The sequence below is a fragment of the Lemur catta genome, chromosome 20 (assembly GCF_020740605.2).
Source record: "Lemur catta isolate mLemCat1 chromosome 20, mLemCat1.pri, whole genome shotgun sequence".
Classification (NCBI taxonomy): Eukaryota; Metazoa; Chordata; class Mammalia; order Primates; family Lemuridae; genus Lemur; species Lemur catta.
In genome coordinates, this window is record NC_059147.1 from 22775822 (window position 1) to 22794989 (window position 19168).

General features: G+C 44.2%; 1 protein-coding gene across 12 annotated transcripts in view; it reads right to left on the minus strand.

Annotated features, from left to right (window-relative positions):
• PRMT7 (protein arginine methyltransferase 7) overlaps nt 1–19149 on the minus strand; it is a 54551-nt gene extending 35402 nt beyond the window's left edge. For 9 of the 12 annotated variants that reach the window (XM_045533413.1, XM_045533409.1, XM_045533408.1 and 6 more), the window contains exons 1-5: nt 19064–19149; nt 14141–14318; nt 11790–11826; nt 8831–8980; nt 3449–3557 (exon numbers count right to left, since the gene is read on the minus strand). In XM_045533413.1, the coding sequence (XP_045389369.1) occupies nt 3449–3557; nt 8831–8980; nt 11790–11826; nt 14141–14235 (391 nt within the window). In that variant the 5' untranslated portion in view covers nt 14236–14318; nt 19064–19149. Of the gene's footprint in view, nt 1–2591; nt 2696–3448; nt 3558–8830; nt 8981–11789; nt 11827–14140; nt 14319–17327; nt 17363–19063 lie in introns of those variants that run through there. The other 3 variants (XM_045533404.1, XM_045533414.1, XM_045533415.1) reach the window with 3 other exon arrangements.
• Between the last annotated feature and the right edge of the window lie 19 nt (nt 19150–19168).

Sequence of the window (19168 nt, forward strand, 5' to 3'; positions counted from 1 at the left end):
TGAGCAGTGTTGTTTTTTTTGCAACATGTGGTCTTGCAAGAGGATTGGCCCGTCTCTATTGACCAATCTTGGCCGCTTAATCACAAGCATCCTCATCATTTCATCCAGTTGGTTGCAGTAGACATTCACTGTAACCAAATGACCAGGTTTCATGAAGCTATAGTGGATAATACCAGTGCTAGACCACCAAACAGACACCATGAGCTTTTTGTGATGAATATTTGGTTTTAGACTGCGTTTTGGCACTTCATCTGTATCTAACCACTGTGCTGAATGCTTACGATTGTCAAAAAGAATCCATTTTCATCACATATAACAATGCTGTGTAGAAATGGTTCACCTTTATGTCACGACAGCAAAGAAAGGCAAGCTTCAAGAAGATTTCCCTTCTGATGCTCATTTAACTCATGCAGTACCCATCTATCCAGCTTCTTTATCTTGCCCATTTGTTTCTAATGGTCCAATATTATTGGAACTGGAATGTCAAACCTTGCTGCTAATTCACATGTAGGTTGAGATGGATTTGTTTCCACTACAGCTCTCAGCTCATCATTATCCACCTTGGCCTCAGGTCACCCATATAGCTCATTTTCAAGATTAAAATCATCAGAATAGAACTTCTCAAACCACCAGTGTACTGTGCATTCATTAGCCACATCCTTCCCAAACACTTTGTTGATATTTCAAGCTGTCTGTGCTGCACTGGTTCCACAACGGAACTCATTATTCAAAAATAACATGAATTTTTGATTTATCCATGGTTTCACAAAAATTGCTCTAAAAAAATTTTGAAAGGTAATCACAAGCTAAAACTTGTGTTTGAAAAAATGAGGATGTACCTCCACAATAAAAAAAAAAAAACAAGAAGTGTCAAAGTGAAATGTCAGAGATATCAACTGTCAAAGCACTTAAGGAAATTGGACATTCCATACTTAATAACCTAATAAATCTTCAAAAATAAATAATGATCTCACTTGTGGCTATAATGGAGTACGTGGGTCAGACTTATCCTCCCACGGTCATCAACTAGAAAACTGGGCAAAAAACATGAAACAAGTTTTTCAGATGTGGAACAAGAAGCAACACGGTTTGTTCCCAAGAAGGGAAATAAACCAAGTGAACCCAACCGCTGCTCTGGCTGTCGGCCAGGAGGCACTTTCCAGGCTGCGGTACAGGGGCAGGAAGTCAAGCAGAGCATGGCAGTCTTGCTGAGTTAAGTAGACAGAAACTAGAGTTCAGGGAAGTGGAGGTGGCTGGAACTTTCCAAGCAGAGAACCAGAGAGGAAGCTACATAGAAACAAACCTTCAGAACTCTACACAGAGTTCCCTATAAGCCTGTTTTTTGTTTTGTTTTGTTTTTGAGTCAGGGTCTCACTCTGTTGCCCCAGTTAGAGTGCAGTTGCGGCAACACAGCTCACTGCAACCTCAAACTGCTGGGCTCAACGATCCTCTCACCTCAGCCTCCAGAGTAGCTGGGACTACAGGCACATGTCACCACACCCGACTAATTTTTCTCTTTTTTGTAGAGACAGAGTCTTGCTATGCTGCTCAGGCTGGTCTCAAACTCCTGGCCCTCAAGTGATCCTCCCCCTTCAGCCTCCCAAAGTGCTAAGATCAGAGGTGTGAGCCACTACACCTGGTGCCTGTTGTTGAACGTAATCCCATATACACAGGGTAAGACTCTGTAAGGTTGGGCAAAGGATGACCATGAGCTATAACATGAACAATTTCCAGAGCTCTCAGAGGACTGAGAAACATTCAGGTTCTGATCAGCCAGACCAGAGAATCCTTACTGAGCACCTACAGCACTCAGCAAGAGACCCCAGAGAAGTCACACTGAAATAGTCTGGCCAAATAAACTTAGAGCGGTGGTTCTCAACAGGCAGCAATTTTGCACCCCTACTCCACCCAGGGACATCTGGCAATGTCTGGAGACATTTTTGGTTGGCACAAATGGTGAAAGAGAGAAGAATGAGACTGGTATCTATTGGGTAGAGGCCAGGGATGCTGTTAAACTTCCTGCAATGCATAAGACAGTTTCCCATAACAAAGAATTATCAAAATGTCAAACAGAGTGCCAAAATATCAATAGTGCTACTGGTGAGAAAGCTGACCAAAAGCTACCCTAACCCTGCTCCAATGAAGCTTCAACAAGCCTTGAAAGGATCAAAGTGAACTGCAAGTAACCCAACTGCATGCCAGACAAAGTTTTTAAAGAAAACAAAATCCAGCATTCAACAATGGAAAATTCCCAATATCTACAGCATCCAAATAAAAATTATTAAATATGTAAAGAAGGAAAACGTGATCTAGAACCAGGATAAAAATTAGTCAACAGAACAAACCCAAAAAAGACAGAGATGGTAGAAATAGAAGACCAGGATGCTAAAACAGTTAAAGCCACACACAGTGATACATGGTTGTGTTCCTAGCTACTCAAACGGCCAAAGCAGAAAGATCACTTGAGCCCAGGAGTTTAAGTCCAGCCTGGGCAACACAGTGAGACCCTATCTTTAAAAAAAATAAAATGAAAAATAAATATAAATAAAATACTACATTTTTAAAAACTGTGGTGATAGCCATAACCTTACCACAGAAACTTTTTTTGCAAATCTTCCAACTGTGCACTCCAAGTATCAGTGACATGAAATTTTAGAAGTACGACTCAAACTCCTAGACTATAAAAGATATTCTGGGCCGGGTGCAGTGGCTCATGCCTGTAATCCAAGCACTCTGGGAGGCCGAGGTGGGTGGATCATTTGAGCTCAGGAGTTCGAGACCAGCCTGAGCAAGAGTGAGGACCCCGTCTCTACTGAAAAAAAAAAAAAGATAGAAAGCAATTAGCTGGACAACTAATATAGAAAAAATCAGCCAGGCATGGTGGCGCATGCCTGTACTTCCAGCTACTCAGGAGGCTGAGGCAGGAGGATCACTTGAGCCCAGGAGTTTGAGGTTGCTGTGGGCTAGGCTGACGCCATGGCACTCTAGCCTGGGCAACAGTGAGACTCTGTCTAAAAAAAAAAAAAAAGATATTCTGGAAACCTTGAGAGATGGTGCTGTACAGGAAGTCGTTCATGTTGTATGCTGAGGCAGGATGTCAGCATACAACCACTTTCTGCTATCTTAGATTCACTTCTGTCTGATGAAACTCAAAGCTGGGTCACGCAAGAATTCCAACTTGCTTAAAGCAAAAGGAGGTTTCATTTGTGTCACTGCTGTTGTACTTGATTAGCTCTAGTTTACTCAGTACTGATCAATTTTAACCAGTAGAGAAATAAACATCAAGAGAAATAAGCATCAAGAGAAGCAAAGCTCTGTCAGAGCTACCACACACAGAGGGCCCATTTCTCTGCAAGGACCTGGATCTATTCCAGGTAACTGGAATAAACCTTTTCCTCTCTCACACAAGAGCTAATAAAGCTTTAGACACAGGATGTGTAGCTCTCACCTGGCCCCACGGTCACCTCGGTGGAATGCTTGTTGATAACCTTAATCTTATCACTGAAGCCATTTTTCTCTACAATCTTCACAGCAGCATCAGCCATAGGCTTGAAAACCTAGAAATTAGAGTCAAACCCCAAAGAAAAATGAGCAATAAATTAAATAATATCCTAACACCCAAAGTTAACAAGATAGTCTTTGATTCTGGTCCTAAGATTTGTAACTTAAATACTTTATTCTCCAAATGTGTGCCATGAAAATGAAGGTAAAGTTAGGTTTAGCCTGTTGTCAGGAGTTCCTGCTGCAGGGCAGGCACGGTGGGGATTCAGGGGATCCTGAGGAGGCTGCACTACCCAGTGACGGCAGTAGGTGTCAGTGCCACACTAACAGGACGCCAAAAACCCAGGAAGGAGACTCACCTCCAAAACACACCTGGGACCGGTGGTGTGCTCTCTAGAGGAAAGTGAGACTGTTACTGCGAGCAAGTCACCCTCCTGGCTCAAAACTGTCTCAAATCCCCACTGCGGGCAGAACACAGCCTTTTCTTATGGTACCGTAGTCCCCACAGGGGACTTACCCATGGGGGATACATTCCAAGACCCCCAGTGGATGCCTGAAACCTCAGAGAGTACCAAACCCCATATATACTAAGTTTTTTCTAATAAATACCTATGATAAATTTTAATTTACAAACTAGGCATAATAAGAGATTAACAATAACTAAAAATAGAATGATTATAACAATATTCAGAATGGCACACAATTTAAAACCAATGATTTCTGGAATTTTTCAATTAATATTTTCAGATGGAGGGTAACCAAAATCATGGAAAGTGACACCACAGACGAGGGGGACTCCTGTATCTGAGGCCCTCCACAACACAGACCACTTTCCCTTCCCAGCCTCACTTGCCCTGACCCCACGACCAACGCTCCAGCCACGCTGATCCTCACTGTTCACTAGGCAAGCCTGAGCCATCCATGTCCTACCCCCGCCTGCCAAATCAAACCCACTTCCCAGGCAAGCACAAACTCCCCCTCTCCAGAAGTCTTCCACGAACATAAGCCCTTCCAACTCTTAGTTTCCAACCCACCCAGTTGGGATTCCACAGCTCCAACCACTTTAGCATATAAAACACACAGACTCACATGTGGCCCCCCACAGATAGTGAAAATGTAACAAAATAACTTGACTAGTCATGATGACAAGATTTTCAGTTTTTCTAAATCCTTTCCTGTATTTTCCACATTTTCTACCAAAAACACTTTTTTAAAACTATTACTAAGTAATAGTTAAAAATGTATTTATAAAGAATACATATGTGCTTGGTTAGAAAATAAATATTCATAATCTATTTAAAATTATTTCTAGGATTTGGATTGATGATTTTAGATGTGGTCTGAGGGCCTCAAAGTCTAGTTCTCACCAATCACTTTGCCTCCAATCCTGAAAGGATCACAAGCTCAGTGCCACCTCTCACTCTTGCTGTCTTGTACTGTCCCTCATCTCTTACCAAACCTGCAGGTTCTGACCACGTATAGCCTCCTTCTCCTCAGCCCATCAAGAAGCTCAATGTCTCACCCAAAACACTACCAGAAATGGCCACTGAGGTTTACTTCCAAGCATCCATTCTGTGGTCCTCTCCTTCCTTTCAAATCAGGTGCAGGATGTAGCATGGGAAGGTGACGTTCTTTCAAGTGCTGCACCTGTCTGGTCTAAGGGTAACCGAATGCATCTTGCCAGGGTTGAGGTGAGGAATGAGATTTAACCTTAATTCTGGCCAATGATACCTGAGGAGAGGTTTGCTAGAAATTCTTAGGAAAGTTCTTGCTCTTAAAAAAAGAGAAAGGGGCCCAGCGCAGTAGCTCACACCTGTAATCCTAGCACTCTGGGAGGCCAAGGCAGGATGATCGCTTGAGGTCAGGAGTTCAAGACCAGCCTGAGCAAGAGTGAGACCCTGTCTCTACTAAAAATAGAAAAAATTAGCCAGGTGTGGTGGTGCATGCCTATAGTCCCAGCTACTCTGGAGGCTGAGGCAGGAGGATTGCTTGAGCCCAGGAGTTTGAGGTTGCTGTGAGCTAGGCTTATGCCACAGCACTCTAGCCCAGGCAAAAGAGCAATGCAAAAAAGAGAAAGGGAGGCCAGGCACAGTGGCTCATGCCTGTAATCCTAGCACTTTGGTAGGCTGAGGCAGGAGGACTGCTTGATGCCAGGAGTCCGACACCAGTGTGAGTAACATAGCTAGACGCTGTCTCCACCAAAAGTAGGAAAAGTTAGCCAGGCATGGTGGCACGGGCCTATAGTCCCAGCTACTCAAGAGGCTGAGGCAGAAGGATCATTTGAGCCCAGAGTTTGAGGTTACAGTGAGTTATCATCATGCCACTGCCCTCATGCCCAGTCAACAAAGCGAGACCCTGGCAGAAAAGGGAAAGAGGGGAGGCAAGGGGAGGGGAGGGAAATCAGGCATGGTGGTGCACGCCTGCAGTCCCAGCTACTCAGGAGGCTGAGGAGGGAGGATTGCTACAGTGTGCTTTGATCATGCCTGTGAAAAGCCACTATACTCCAGCCTGGGAAACACAGTGAGACCGTCTCTAAAAAAAGGGAGTGACAGAGAACGACGAAGCCAGAAATGTGCTTTCCTGTTGGACATGTCCTCAATGGCTCTTAGCAGCCCTCTTACTGCCAAGAATGGCTCCAGCCTTGGGAGGAAGGTGATGAATGAAGAGCAGAGCAGAGAGGGAGAGATTCTAGATCACAGACACCCCTAATCTTCTGAAGGAACCAACCCTGAAGCCAACCACAGCCCTGTCTAAGCCAGTCTGAAGTGGTTTTCAAGGCACTTGCCATAGAAATCACTGTAACTGATACACACCTTTCCCAAATATTCCTTCCTTTTCAAATGTACTAAAAGAGAAGTCTATGGTCATTGGGTTCCCCTCCTCAATCTTACTTTCTCCTGAGAGTATCACCTGAGGGAGGTCCCTAATGACCTCCTAACTGCCCGCCCAACAGCTTTCTCTCAGCCCTCATCCTGCTCAGCTTCTACTCCTATGTTGTGCAATACGACAGCCACATGGAGCTATTTAGATGTAAACTGATTAGCATTGAACAAAATTAAAAATTCAGTTCTTCAGTCATACTAGCCACATTTCCAGGGCTCGGTAACTGCCTGTGACAAGGGACCACTGTATTAGCACAGCTACAGAAGATTTTCATCACCACAGAAAGTTCTACTGGGTGGTGCTGCTCTGTACCACCTCCACCTGCTGACCACTCCCTCTTTTCCAGGGTTTCCATGCAGTCTGCCCCCTTGGCTTCCACAGTACTCTGCCCTCTAGGGTCTCTTCTGTCTGAACTTGACCTTACTGGCTACTCTTCCTCCCTCAGTCCCCTGATCACTGGCATGTTTCCAAGGTTTGCTCTTCTCATTCTACTGTCTCTCCTTGGATAATCTTGTCACATCTGGGCAAGTGAGTCCCAAATCCGCTTGTACATGCCACTCTCTCAAGGTTCAGACTTCCATCTCTAGGGCCCACAGCTCCTCCCTCATTCTTCCAGACCTGGCTTTCCTGTTGCCATGCAGCTCAGGCACAGCTAAAAACCACAGGGTGGTCCACAGACAGAAAGACTAAGGTTCAAATATATGGTCACTAATGAAAAAAATGGGAGGCCACCTTAAGATGTCAAAAGTCACACGTAAGAGATGCTGAATGTCACAGGCCAAAGCAGGAAGCAAGAATCAGAAATCCAAGTAACTGAGATTGGAATACAGAAAAAGCCTACGGCACAGTCTTAGCAATTCTGTCAAAAAATGTGTTTTCCCCTATTGACTTTAATGAGCGGTCCACACAGACACCAGCTTCAGCCTCAGGACCAGCCTCTCTCAGACTCAACACACCAGACACCAAATGCATGATCCTTCCCACAAAGCAAGCATCTTCCTCCCAGTTCTTAACAGTCAATGGCACCACTGCCCTCCCAGAGATCCATGCTAGAAAGCCATCACATACATACATACACACACACACACACACACACCCTGCCATCAAAGCTACCACAATAGAGTGAGCACCTGAGCACCATAACTAGGAATCAGAAGGCCAAGGCTTCAAGTCTAGCTCTCCTATTTATTAACTGTTGGAATTAAATGAGTCTTCAATTTCTCTGGGTCTTAGTTTTGTTTCATTTGTAAAATAAGAATAATGAAATCTACTTTGAGGCTATCAAGGCAATCTAAAAGATAGATTTCTTTGTATGTGCTCCAAAACTTTGTTGATTACTCATGGGTAGAGAAGCAGCTGTTACCCCTCTCTATGAAATCCTGAGACAATTGCTGAGTCTCACACACAAATGTACATACAACTCTCAGGACTTTCACGGAGATCTCAAGTTCACTACTCTTATCTCAGCTTAAGAACACCTAACTCAAAATTTTACAGTTAAAACTATTTACTGTGGCACTCAGGTCCTTGACAATCTGGCTGCAGTCTACTTTTCTAGATTTTTCTACCATGACACCTTTTGCCAAGACTCTGGATGACACTGTTCCCCAAACACCCCAAGGTATTTCCTAAGCCCAAAATGCCCATCTTTCTAGCCCATGAGTATGAGAGCAATGCTGTAGGGTGGTGGGGTGGGGAGCTGGAAGGAGCTTGGATAGAACACCCTGGACTGCTGACCTCTGGACTTTATGTGAGAAAGCAAAGAACTTCTACCTTGTTTAAGCCACTATTACTCTGGGGTTTTGTTATTTCCAACTCAATCACCACATGCACCCAATTTTGTAGGGAAAAGTATTTAAATATTAAAACATGACCCCTCATCCTGCCTCCAAAGTTTGGAAGATTATACACCAAAAACTTTAACAGCAGTTAACTTTGGGTTAACACACTATTTTTATTTTGCATTTACCAAATTTCCTACAATAATATGCCTTATTTACATAATCAGAAAAACAATATATGTTTAATGTTTTATTAAAGAAAGAAATGACAGATTGATAAACACAAAAAGAAAGCTGGCTCTGTAGGAACATTTAAGGTAGTGGTTCTCAACCCTGTTGCACATTCTAAAGTCTCAATGCCCATAAAAACTAAATGAATATCTTGGGAAGAGGACTGTTAAGCATCAGTACTTTTTAAAGCTACCTCAGTGATTCCAATGTGCAGCCAAGGCTGAAAGCCACTGTTTTCAGAGGAGAAAACTAGCTCCTGGAGGAAGGAATTGTGTATGATTCATCTCTACGTGCTCAGAACCCAGTCCTGTGCTTAGCACAGAGTGAGTACTCCATGAATGTGTGTGAACGAACAGATGGGGAAAGAGCAAGGACATAGGAGTTTTCCCACACAAGATGCAGGACACACAATTGAAGAGTGTAGGGTGGCTCACCTCGATGGCATAGCAGAAGTCAGCACCTGCTGTGACTGCCATCATCGACAAGAGTCCCGTGCCAGTGCCAATGTCAAGAACCAAGGCCTTCTGTCCTCTGTCCTTTACCCTGCTCACAGCAGCCCGGATACCATGGTAATATTTCACATTCTAAGAGAAAGGGAGAAATAGCTGTCACTTCATACCAGTTATTATAAGTGAAAAGGTGCTTTGTAAAGTTCTAGTCATGGTTGGCAGCAGCACTGTATGTAATTCATGACCCTGTGGCCTTTCTAGCCCTTCAAGGAACAGCACTGGCTATCTGAGTTGGGCAGGCCCTGTGAGACTCCAGGGACCCTGGGCCAGCCTCTTACCCTTTATTAAGCAATTGTTGCCCCTCCACATTCACTCTTCTACACTCTGCTTAGTAGGGCTGGGGCTCTGCGAACCATATTCCCCTTTTCCCAGCTGTTAGGTGCAGCCAATGGGGACCAAGAGGGTGACTGGAAGGTACAAGGAGGGAGAAAGCTTGCTCCTTTCTGCATGGCTGCTGCTCTCATCAGGGTCCTCCCAATAGCAGCAGTTGACTGCAGACCCCAGGCTCTCCCAGTGTGCCCATAACCAGCCTCCTCGGGCCCCTCAGAGCAGCAGCAGCACTCCAGCCGCAGCCCCTCTCAGGGGTGTGAGCACCAGCCCCACAGGACCTCTCCCCCACGCTTCTGCGCTCTAGAAACCCTAATCTTCCCTGTTGTTTCTCAGCCCTAAGCAAGGTAACCGCTGCAATTCCTACAGCGGGGTTATCTCAGCGCTCCCATCTGCTCTCCATTCCTCCCACACCTGGGTTACCAACTCCCTATGTTAAATTCCCTCTGGTACAATATGTATTGTGGCTTTTGTTTTTCTTTCCAGACTAATTCATATAGCTTTCTTATTTAAAAAGTATCTTCCTCCTCAGGAAATAGCTTTTCTTGCATCTTGAAGGTTTTTGGTTCAGGTCTTTAGTAACTTTTACAGATACATCTTCCATCTGTGACAGTTTGGCTGAATAGGTACCCTGACCCTTCTGTTGAAAATAAATAAAGATGATGGAAAAAATACTTGTGAATCTTTTAAATACACTGATGACCTGGCAAGTTAGTAAGGAATATTAAAAGACCATTAAATTTTGGAATAATTCTTCATGCAACAGTAGGTAATTAATAAAGACTGGTACCAAAAGGGCAATATTCTCTGACTACAGTGCAATCAAGTTAGAAATCTTAAAAACAGAAATATATCTAAGGATAACAAGATTCTGAACATTCAGAAACACACTTCTAAACTTAACATGTAAAAGACTAAATCAAACTAGAATTAGAAAATGGCTAGAACTGAACTTTAAAAAAATTACATATCAAAACTCATGAGATGGCTAGACCAATACTTGAAGAGAAATGTATTAGAAAAGGCAAAAATTGAGCTAAGCATTCACATCAAAAAATTAGAAAGAGGATACAAAATAAATTCCAAATAAGTAGACAAATGAAAATAATAAAGAATAAAAATTAATGAATTAGGAAATAAATATAGAGAAGATCAACAAGGATGAATTATTTCAAAAGATGAATAAAACTGATGAACCTCTAGTAAAACTACTCATAAAAAGGGGGGGGGGGGCAGGGGAGAAAGGGAAGGAAAGAAAGAAGTCCAGAACCTGATAATGGAGGTGGAGGGTAGGGGAGAATGTCAGTATATATGCTGCAGATATTAGAGAGATTAAAGGTATTACAAACAACCTTTAGCAATCAAATTCAAAAAATCAGATGACATGGACAATATTGTACTGAAGGTTATAGCCAACACACCAGAGCAAGAAAAAATGCAATAAGATCTAGAAAGAAAGAAAGTTGTTATTATTCACAGAAATACATGGTCTTTGTAGAAAACCCAAAATTATCTATAGATAAGTATTAGGATTAATAATTAGTGTGGCTGGGGCTAAGGAATAAGGTAAGTATTACGATTAATACGAGAAATTAAAAATTCTGATTATAGGATTCTAAACCAATATTTATTACATGTACCCTATAAATACATGCCACTATTACGTACCCATAATCATTAAAAAAATTTTATAAAATTATCAAAGAAATTTTAAAAAACAATGCTGAGCAAAAAGGCAATTCACAAAGAATAAACAGTACGTAGTATGTAGTTCAAAACCAGGCAAAACTAAAAAAAATTTTTTTTTTTTGAGACAGAGTCTTGCTACGTCACCCTTGCTAGAGTGCAGTGGCGTCATTACAGCTCACTGCAACCGCAAACTCCTAGGCTCAAGTGATTCTCCTGCCTCAGCCTCCCAAGTAGCTGGGTCTATAGGTGTGTGCCACTACACCTGGCTATTTTTAGTAGAGGTGGGGTCTCATTCTTGCTCAGGCTGGTCTCAAACTCCTAGCCTCAAGCAATCCTCCCACCTCAGCCTCCCACAGTGCCAGGACTACAGGCATAAGCCATCATGGCTGGCCAGTTTGTGATTTTAAAATCATGTCTTCTAGAGGTCACTGGGGACTACTAACTTGTAAAGCACGTTTGGCTTTCATGGCAGAAATACATTTTAGTTTTTCTCCTTTACATTTGTGTTTTATCTGAGTTTTCTTTTCCTGTTTGAATTATGGAGCAGTGCTGTTCTAAGTCTTACTATGGTTAGCAAGCAACCCAAAATGTCCTGGTCTACCAGAGTACTTGACTGGTTTGTCCCATCCGGCTGGTTCAGAAGCTCAGAGAGTTGAAGGAAGAGGTTGCAAGGTGAAGCCTAAAAACTGAGCAGCTCAAGGCAGGAGAGGGATGAGGGCATGTGGCAGGGTTGGTCCTATGGCTGGGCAGGTGGTGGTGTCTCCCTTCATCCAGCCCTGGTTAACTCTGCCCAGATTGCCTTCCTCTTGGAAGCACTCTGATAGAAGGACCTTCTTAAGCACCTGCAGTGTATAGGTTTTACACTTACTCTGTCTTTGTCATGCAGCATATCTGCATAGGATGACCTAAAAAAACAAAAGACAGGTCAGAAACCTTTGCTAATAATGATACACATCAACACATAACAGTATTTGGATATATAAATCCATTCCTAAATCAGACAGAACAAATGTGTCATCCACTTTAAATTATTTTTCTTTTCTTTTTTTTTGAGACAGAGTCTTGCTCTGTTGCCCGGGCTAGAGTGAGTGCCATGGCATCAGCCTAGCTCACAGCAACCTCAAACACCTGGGCTCAAGCGATCCTACTGCCTCAGCCTCACGAGCAGCTGGGACTGGCATGTGCCACCATGCCTGGCTAATTTTTTCTATATATATATTTTAGTTGGCCAGATAATTTCTTTCTATTTTTAGTAGAGACGGGGTCTCGCTCTTGCTCAGGCTGGTCTCGAACTCCTAACCCCGAGCGATCCACCCGCCTCGCCCTCCCAGAGTGCTAGGATTACAGGCGTGAGCCACTGCGCTCGGCCCACACTTTAAATTATTTTTCATCTGTGATGAGGTCTCACTATATTGCCCAGGCTGGAGTGCAGTGGCACGACTGTAGCTCACTGCAGCTGCAGCCTGAAACTCCTGGACTCAAGCAATTCTCTCACCTCAGACTCCATAGCAGCCAAGAATGCAGGATCGTACCTCCACACACAGCATGTCCACAGCATTTTCACTCACCATCTTCCTGGCCTCATCACCCACTCACCCACTGACATGACTCTCAGTAAGTGCCAGTAGCTCTCTCATGCAGCTAATGCCAGTCGTCAGCATCCAGGACTTTCTCAGCAGCCCCTGACCCTGCTGGACACTCCCCCTTTCCTCCTTTCCACACTGGCCATTCCCTCCTGGTTCTCCTGCTGCCTCCTCAGCTATTCCAGGATTCCTTCTTCAACCCTCTACCTTTCACATTCTACAGCCCCCTGAGCAACTGCAACCTCTCCCAGCTTCAACTATCACTAACAGCAGCAAATTCTGTCTCCACCCATTCTTCCCAGGTTCTTCCTCTGAGGTAACAGCAGCTCCATGAACTTCGCCATTTGAACCAGAAAATCTTGGTGCTTCTTGGACTTTCTCCCTCCCTCCGTCACTGCATCCAGTGGATTACCAAATGCAAGCTCCCTCAAGCTGTCTCCTCCTTTCTCTACCGCTGCTGCTGCTCCCTTGGGATTGCAATAATCCACCCAAATGGTCTCCAACCCCCTTCCCACACTGCTCTCGGTTAGTGTTCCCAAATGCAATCCAACCCACTTTCCCCCTTGTTTGACATCTCAATCGCTCAGAAAATGTCCAAAATCTTTAGAAATGGAGTAATATTTTTGTGCTCTTAATCTGTGCCACTGTACTACGTTCCATCATCAAACAACCCCAAGATAAAGGTATTATATGGTGAGATACGTATCATGTTGAGGTATGTCTTATCATATATTATTACACTAAGGCTAAGTAGTTTGGCCAACAGAGCTAAGTGGTAGAGCCTAGACTTAAACTCGTGCTCCTCTTCCTGCACTTTGCCACGGCCCTTCACACCACCCTGCCTACCTTTTCAGCAGCCTCTCTCGCCACAGCCCTACTTTTGCACCATACTCCAGCCACACTAAACTGCTAGCCACTCCCTCAAATGGCCCCCCGCAAGAAGATTACATGTAATCCCTGCTGCTCAGAGTTCAATTTCCATCCCTTTAGATTCAAGAAATCACTCAGACATCACCACTGTTAAGTCCAGAAGTTCTTGCTGCTTCTGTGACCTTTTGTGGCCATTTTCAGTGGCCTTTCTCTTACTGTGCTGTCATTTTCTATGTCTATCTCTTCCACAAAACTGCATGGTCCTTTAAGATGGAAACCGGATCCTCTTCATCTTGGTATCCACAGTCCTAGCACAATGCTGCCATGTTGAATGCACGTAATGATAGAATTAACAACTTGCATTGCTTTTAAACATTTCTTCCAAGGACAAAAGCATTTTTCACTTTTTTCATTCAAGGGAATTTAATCATATGATAAATGTGCCACCGTATCAATGAAGAAAGTAAACGATTAAATTTCGTGAACTTTATTACTACTGAGCCTTGGGTCCTCTTTGCTCCACTAAACAGATCCTCTGAGACACTAACCAGGCTGCTCCATGATGTCTGATGCTCCAAAGAGGCATGACTTTGCCTAACTTCCACACACACTTACCAGGCTGAGCAGATATGCTGGAGACCAACACCTGCCCTGATTGTAAGCACTGGGTGACAGCCTAGTCCACACTCAATTGGATTCCAAGGCATCTGCTTTAAGATCAAGTGCCCCATTCAGCTGCAGCCGATCGTGAAGCAACCCTTGTTACCTGGCAATCTCCTGGTGGTAATCATAGTGTTCATCCTCCTCCAGCCACTCCACGGACCCCGTGGTCGGGTTGGCCCGCCCGCAGAAGACTTTCATGATACCAATCTGCTCCCCAGTTTTAGGACAGAAAAGTAGCCTTGCCAGTTCACTTCTTGTGGACAGGTCTGACAGTCAGAAATCTATTAACATCATGATGCCCAAAAATGTGGAGGGGAGAAAAGAAAAAAAAAAGGAGGAAAAAAAAATTGACAAAGATATCAAAGCCACGGAAAGTATTTGTTAATCAGTATTTTAATCTTTCCAGCGAGAGTTATTTGGTTTTATATTCAGCATGTAACATCAGAAACTACAACACATTCATTAAGATGTCTGGAAACTTTGGCAGTCCTCAGTGCTTCTAACAGGGTCAACGAGTCTCACAGGTTCAGCTGTGTGCAGCCCTCAGGTAAAAACAGGTGAGAAGGGGAAGTAAAAAGCACAGTAAACCGCTAGGAAAACAAGGGGAAATGGGGTGGTGCTAAGGAAATGCCACCAATACTGCCTTAGTACACTGAACATCTAGCTTAAAAAAAACTACAAAGACAAACCAGGAAAACCTTCATATAAATGATAATAACCACTGGCATACACAAACATGGATAATGCCAGGAATATGATGAATAAAAACAGTAAATCACAGAACACACACAATTTGACTTTATTTGCACGAAATTTATAATCATGCAAAACAGAATAATACATTCTTCAGGGGTTACACGAAAAAGCATAGCAGGGAATCAGGATAATGGTTACTTCCAAGAAGGAAGGGAAAGAGATAGGATTAAAAAGGGCCACACAGCAGAATTCAAAAGTATTAAGAAAAGGGTTTTTTTTTTTTTCTCCTTCAACTGGGTGATGGGAACACAGGGTCTCACTATGTTGCCCAAGCTGGATTCAAACTCCTGGGCTCAAGCGATCCTCCTGCCTTAGCCTCCCAAGTAGCTGGGGCTACAGGTGCGTGCCACCATGCCTGGCTAAGTTTTCTATTTTTAGTAGAGATGGGTTTCAGTCTTGCTCAGGCTGGTCTCAAATTCCTGAGCTCAAGCGATCCTCCCACCTCGGCCTCCCAGAGTACTAGGATTAGAGATGCAAGCCACAATGTCTGGCCATTAACTTAATTTTAAAAGGAATTTTATGGGAAGTGAGTATAAGGACAAAGGCAGTGGTCCTGCTGAGCCCCGCTCTAGCTACAGCTCTTGCCATCAGATATTCATCCAAGAAGACACGTGGCAGCTCCAAAAACCTCAGTGGAAAGTCATCAGGCAGACACTATGGCATCAAGAAAATGGGAAGTCACTATGTTCATGCTGGCAACATCCTCGGGACTCAGTGCCAGTTCCACTGGCACCCGGGTGCCCATATAGAGCTGGGGAGGAGGAGAGTCCGACATATTAAGGAGGCCTACGTGCCCAATTCCAGCAACTCGGGGGCTGTGGATCTGGTTATCAGGCTGCCCAAAGGCACTGTGCTCTACAAGACTTTTGTCCATGTGGTTTCTGCCAAGGCTGAGGGCACCTTCAAACTGGGGGCTATGTGTTGAGGTCATTGGACAGAGACTGGAGCCCAGGTGACGGGAGAAGTCAAGGGTTGAGGTGACGATAAGGCCTCCAGAGGACTCCACTCTACTTGGTGGAGTCATCTCTGTGAGAGACTCTATGAAGTGACTGCTGAGAAACCCTTTGGGAGATTTGACCTGAGGCCAAAAATAAAATTAACTGGAGTCATTAAAAAAAAAAAAAAAAGGCAATTTTATAAAGTCTTTCTTCATCTCAGAAAAATTTGCTTCAACTAAATAAAATCTCACCACATTCATGTCTGTATGGCCTGTCTCCCCAAAGACCTGTTTCCAGGAAGCAGAAACAGGACAGCTCAAAGTCTGAAGACACTCCTCAGCAGCTATGGGCTCTCCCAGTGCACACCCCTCTTACCATTCAGAAAACAAGAGGTGTTCCATACTCCCCTTCCTTTAAACACTGGTGCATCTTCAGGAAACTTTAGAAAGAAGAATGCCTACTCCACAGGTTCCTAAACATTCCTAAGCCAGAGTTTTGGGGTTTTTTAAAACTTTCTTTTGAAGTCATCCAGACTAAGTAAGTAAGTGAATTCTTACATAAGAAGAAGAAAAACAACCTTCTCTGAAAAGACTCAGGCAGTCACTGGCCTAGGTCAGGTGGTCAATTTGTCCTTTAGTAAAAGTCTACTTTTAAAATCCCAGTCCAGGAGGAAAAAAGAAAGAAAGGAAAAGAAAATTCCAGTCCATTGGGAACCTGTGGCCTCAAGGCCACATGTGGCCCTCCAGATCCCCAAGTGTGGCCCCTTGACTGAATTCCAACTTCACAGAACAAATCCCTTTATTAAAAGGGTTTGTTCTGCGAAATTTGGATTCAGTCAAAAGGCCACACTCAAAGATCCAGAAGGCCACATGAGGACCCAAGGCCACAGGTTCCCCACCCCTGTATGGCTTTCATACTTTCTGACAACCCAGTAACAAATATACTTTACAATGAGACTCAACACATCTGCACACTCACTTATAACTAAAAGTTTCATAAAACGATACTTAGACTTCCTATGAGCAAGACTCTCTGGTATGTTCTATTTCATTTCAATTTCATTTGATTTTTTCTTTTTCTAGAGACAGGGCTCTCGCTCTTACCAGGCTGGAGTGCAGTGGGTATTCACAGGTGCGATCACACTGTCCATACTATAGCCTCAAACTCCTAGGTTCAAGTGATCCTCCTGCCTCAGCCTCCCAAGTAGCTAGGACTACAAGTGCACACCTGTGTCCAGCTTCATTTTTCACTTTTTAAATTGCTGGTCATGATCCACTAAACTGATTTCATAACCTGCCAGTGGGCTTCAACCTACAGTTTGAAAACCATTGCTATAATCCACTCTATCTCATGTACCAATATTTATTTCAAAGACAAGAATATCTGAAACTACCAGAATCAGTAATGCGCCTTAGAAAACTGTATCCAACAAATGCTGTAGCAGAAATAGAAATGACCACGTTTGGGCCAGATATGGTGGCTCACATCCAGAATCCAAGCACTCTGGGAGGCCAAGGCCGAAGGACTTAGGCCAGGAGTTAGAGACCAGTCTGAGCAAGAGTGAGACCCCATCTCTACAAAAAATAGAAAACTCACCTGGGTGTGGTGGCACGTGCCTATAGTCCCAGCTACCTGAGAGGCTTAGGCAGGAGCTTAGGCAGAAGGATCGCTTAAGTTCAGGAGTTTGAGGTTGCAGTGAGCTATCACGATGCCACAGCACTCTAGCCAGGCAGACAAAACAAGACTCTGTCTCAAAAGCAAACAAACAAAAAAGAACATATTTGGCTGATTGTTCAGGGAAGGCTTAAAAGATGGATAGGATGGTGAGAGGGATAAGGTACTTCATCAGATGAAAAAGGCTTAGACAATCACGCACATTGAATACATTGAATAAATTAGTTTCATTCGTTCAATCAAAATTCATTAAGTGGCCAGGCCCACCTGTTCACACCTATAATCCCAGCACTTTGGGAGGCCAAAGCAGGAGAATTGCTTGAGGCCAGGAGTTGGAAACATGCCTGAGAAACATAGAGAGATCCCATCTCTATGAAAAACAGAAAAATTAGTGGTCACCGTTGCGAGGACCTGTAGTCCCACCTACAAGGCAAGCTGAGGCAGGAAGATGGCTTGACCCCAGAAATTTGAGGTTGTAGTGAGCTATGATGATGCCACTGCACTTTAGCCCAGGCAACAGAGAGAGATCCTGTCTCAAAAAAAGAAAGAAAAAATTTTATTAAGTAACTTCTATTTGCCAGGCACTACATTAAGGACTGGGGCCGCCACCACAAACGAGATAGAGAAGGTCCTTCTCCTTCAAGAGTTTAGACTCTAACCGAAGAAAGATAGTCATATAAACAGTGAGACTCCTAGCTACTAAGAAGAATCTTGAACCCAGCAGTTGAAGCATGCAGTGAGCTATGATTGGCCACTGCACTCCAGCCTGGGCAACAGAGCCAGACTCTGACTCTAATTAATTAATTAATTAACAAAACAATTACCCACTATTAATAAATAAAAAATACACAGAGCATTATGAAAAGAGAAACACATAAGAAAAGAAATACACAGGGCATTATGAAAACAGAAAACATGGTTATGGAAGGACTCCGAGGAAGGTGGCATCTGAGACCTGCAAGACAGTGGTTAAGAGTTGGGGAAGAGTAGTTTTTATATGCCAAGAAGAGGCCTGAACGTACAAGAACTGGGTGCATAAGCAAAATGTGCCCAAAGCCTGAGTGACTAAAGCACTCTGAGCAAAAGAAATGACAGGAGATGAGAAGTGGGCTTCTAAAATCAAGCTGGGCCTTGTTGCCTTCGGAAAGGTGTTTGGATTTTGTTCTTTTTAAGCAGAAGCATGTGTACGTTGGGTGTATGCTTTTGCAGGACCACTCTGGCTAGTGTGTAGGGAATGGACTAGTTCCAGTTACTCAAAACAGTGAGTGGGGAAAGCAAGCAATCAGCAATTCCGTGAACCAGAGAACCGTGGCCCATTTACGGGTGCGGTGGTTGGAGCCCCATACTACTGCGGTCCAATCTACGTGGCTGAGCGGAGGCGCCAGGCACGAATAAAGAGACTCAGCCCCGCAAGCTAAAGTCACCCCACTGCACTGCAGAGCCGCGGCCAGCCTGGAACCCTGCGGGCCAGGCCGTTCCGAGCCGCCACACGCAGACTCTAGAAAGATCCCTGAGAGTCCTGAACAGACGCCTACCTTGGCGTCCGAGAACGTCCAAGCCAGGACCCTGCAACAAAGCCCTGGGCCCGAGGACAAGATGCTGGTAGCACCCAGGACCCCAAATGCGACCCCACCTCCCCAGCACACCCGGCACCTCACCTGCCGCCGGAACCACTCGCTTTGCCTCAGCTGCTACAGCCATCTAGTCGCAGCCAGCGCGCGAGCGTGAGGACTCGCTGCACCGCAGAGCATGCTGGGAGCAGG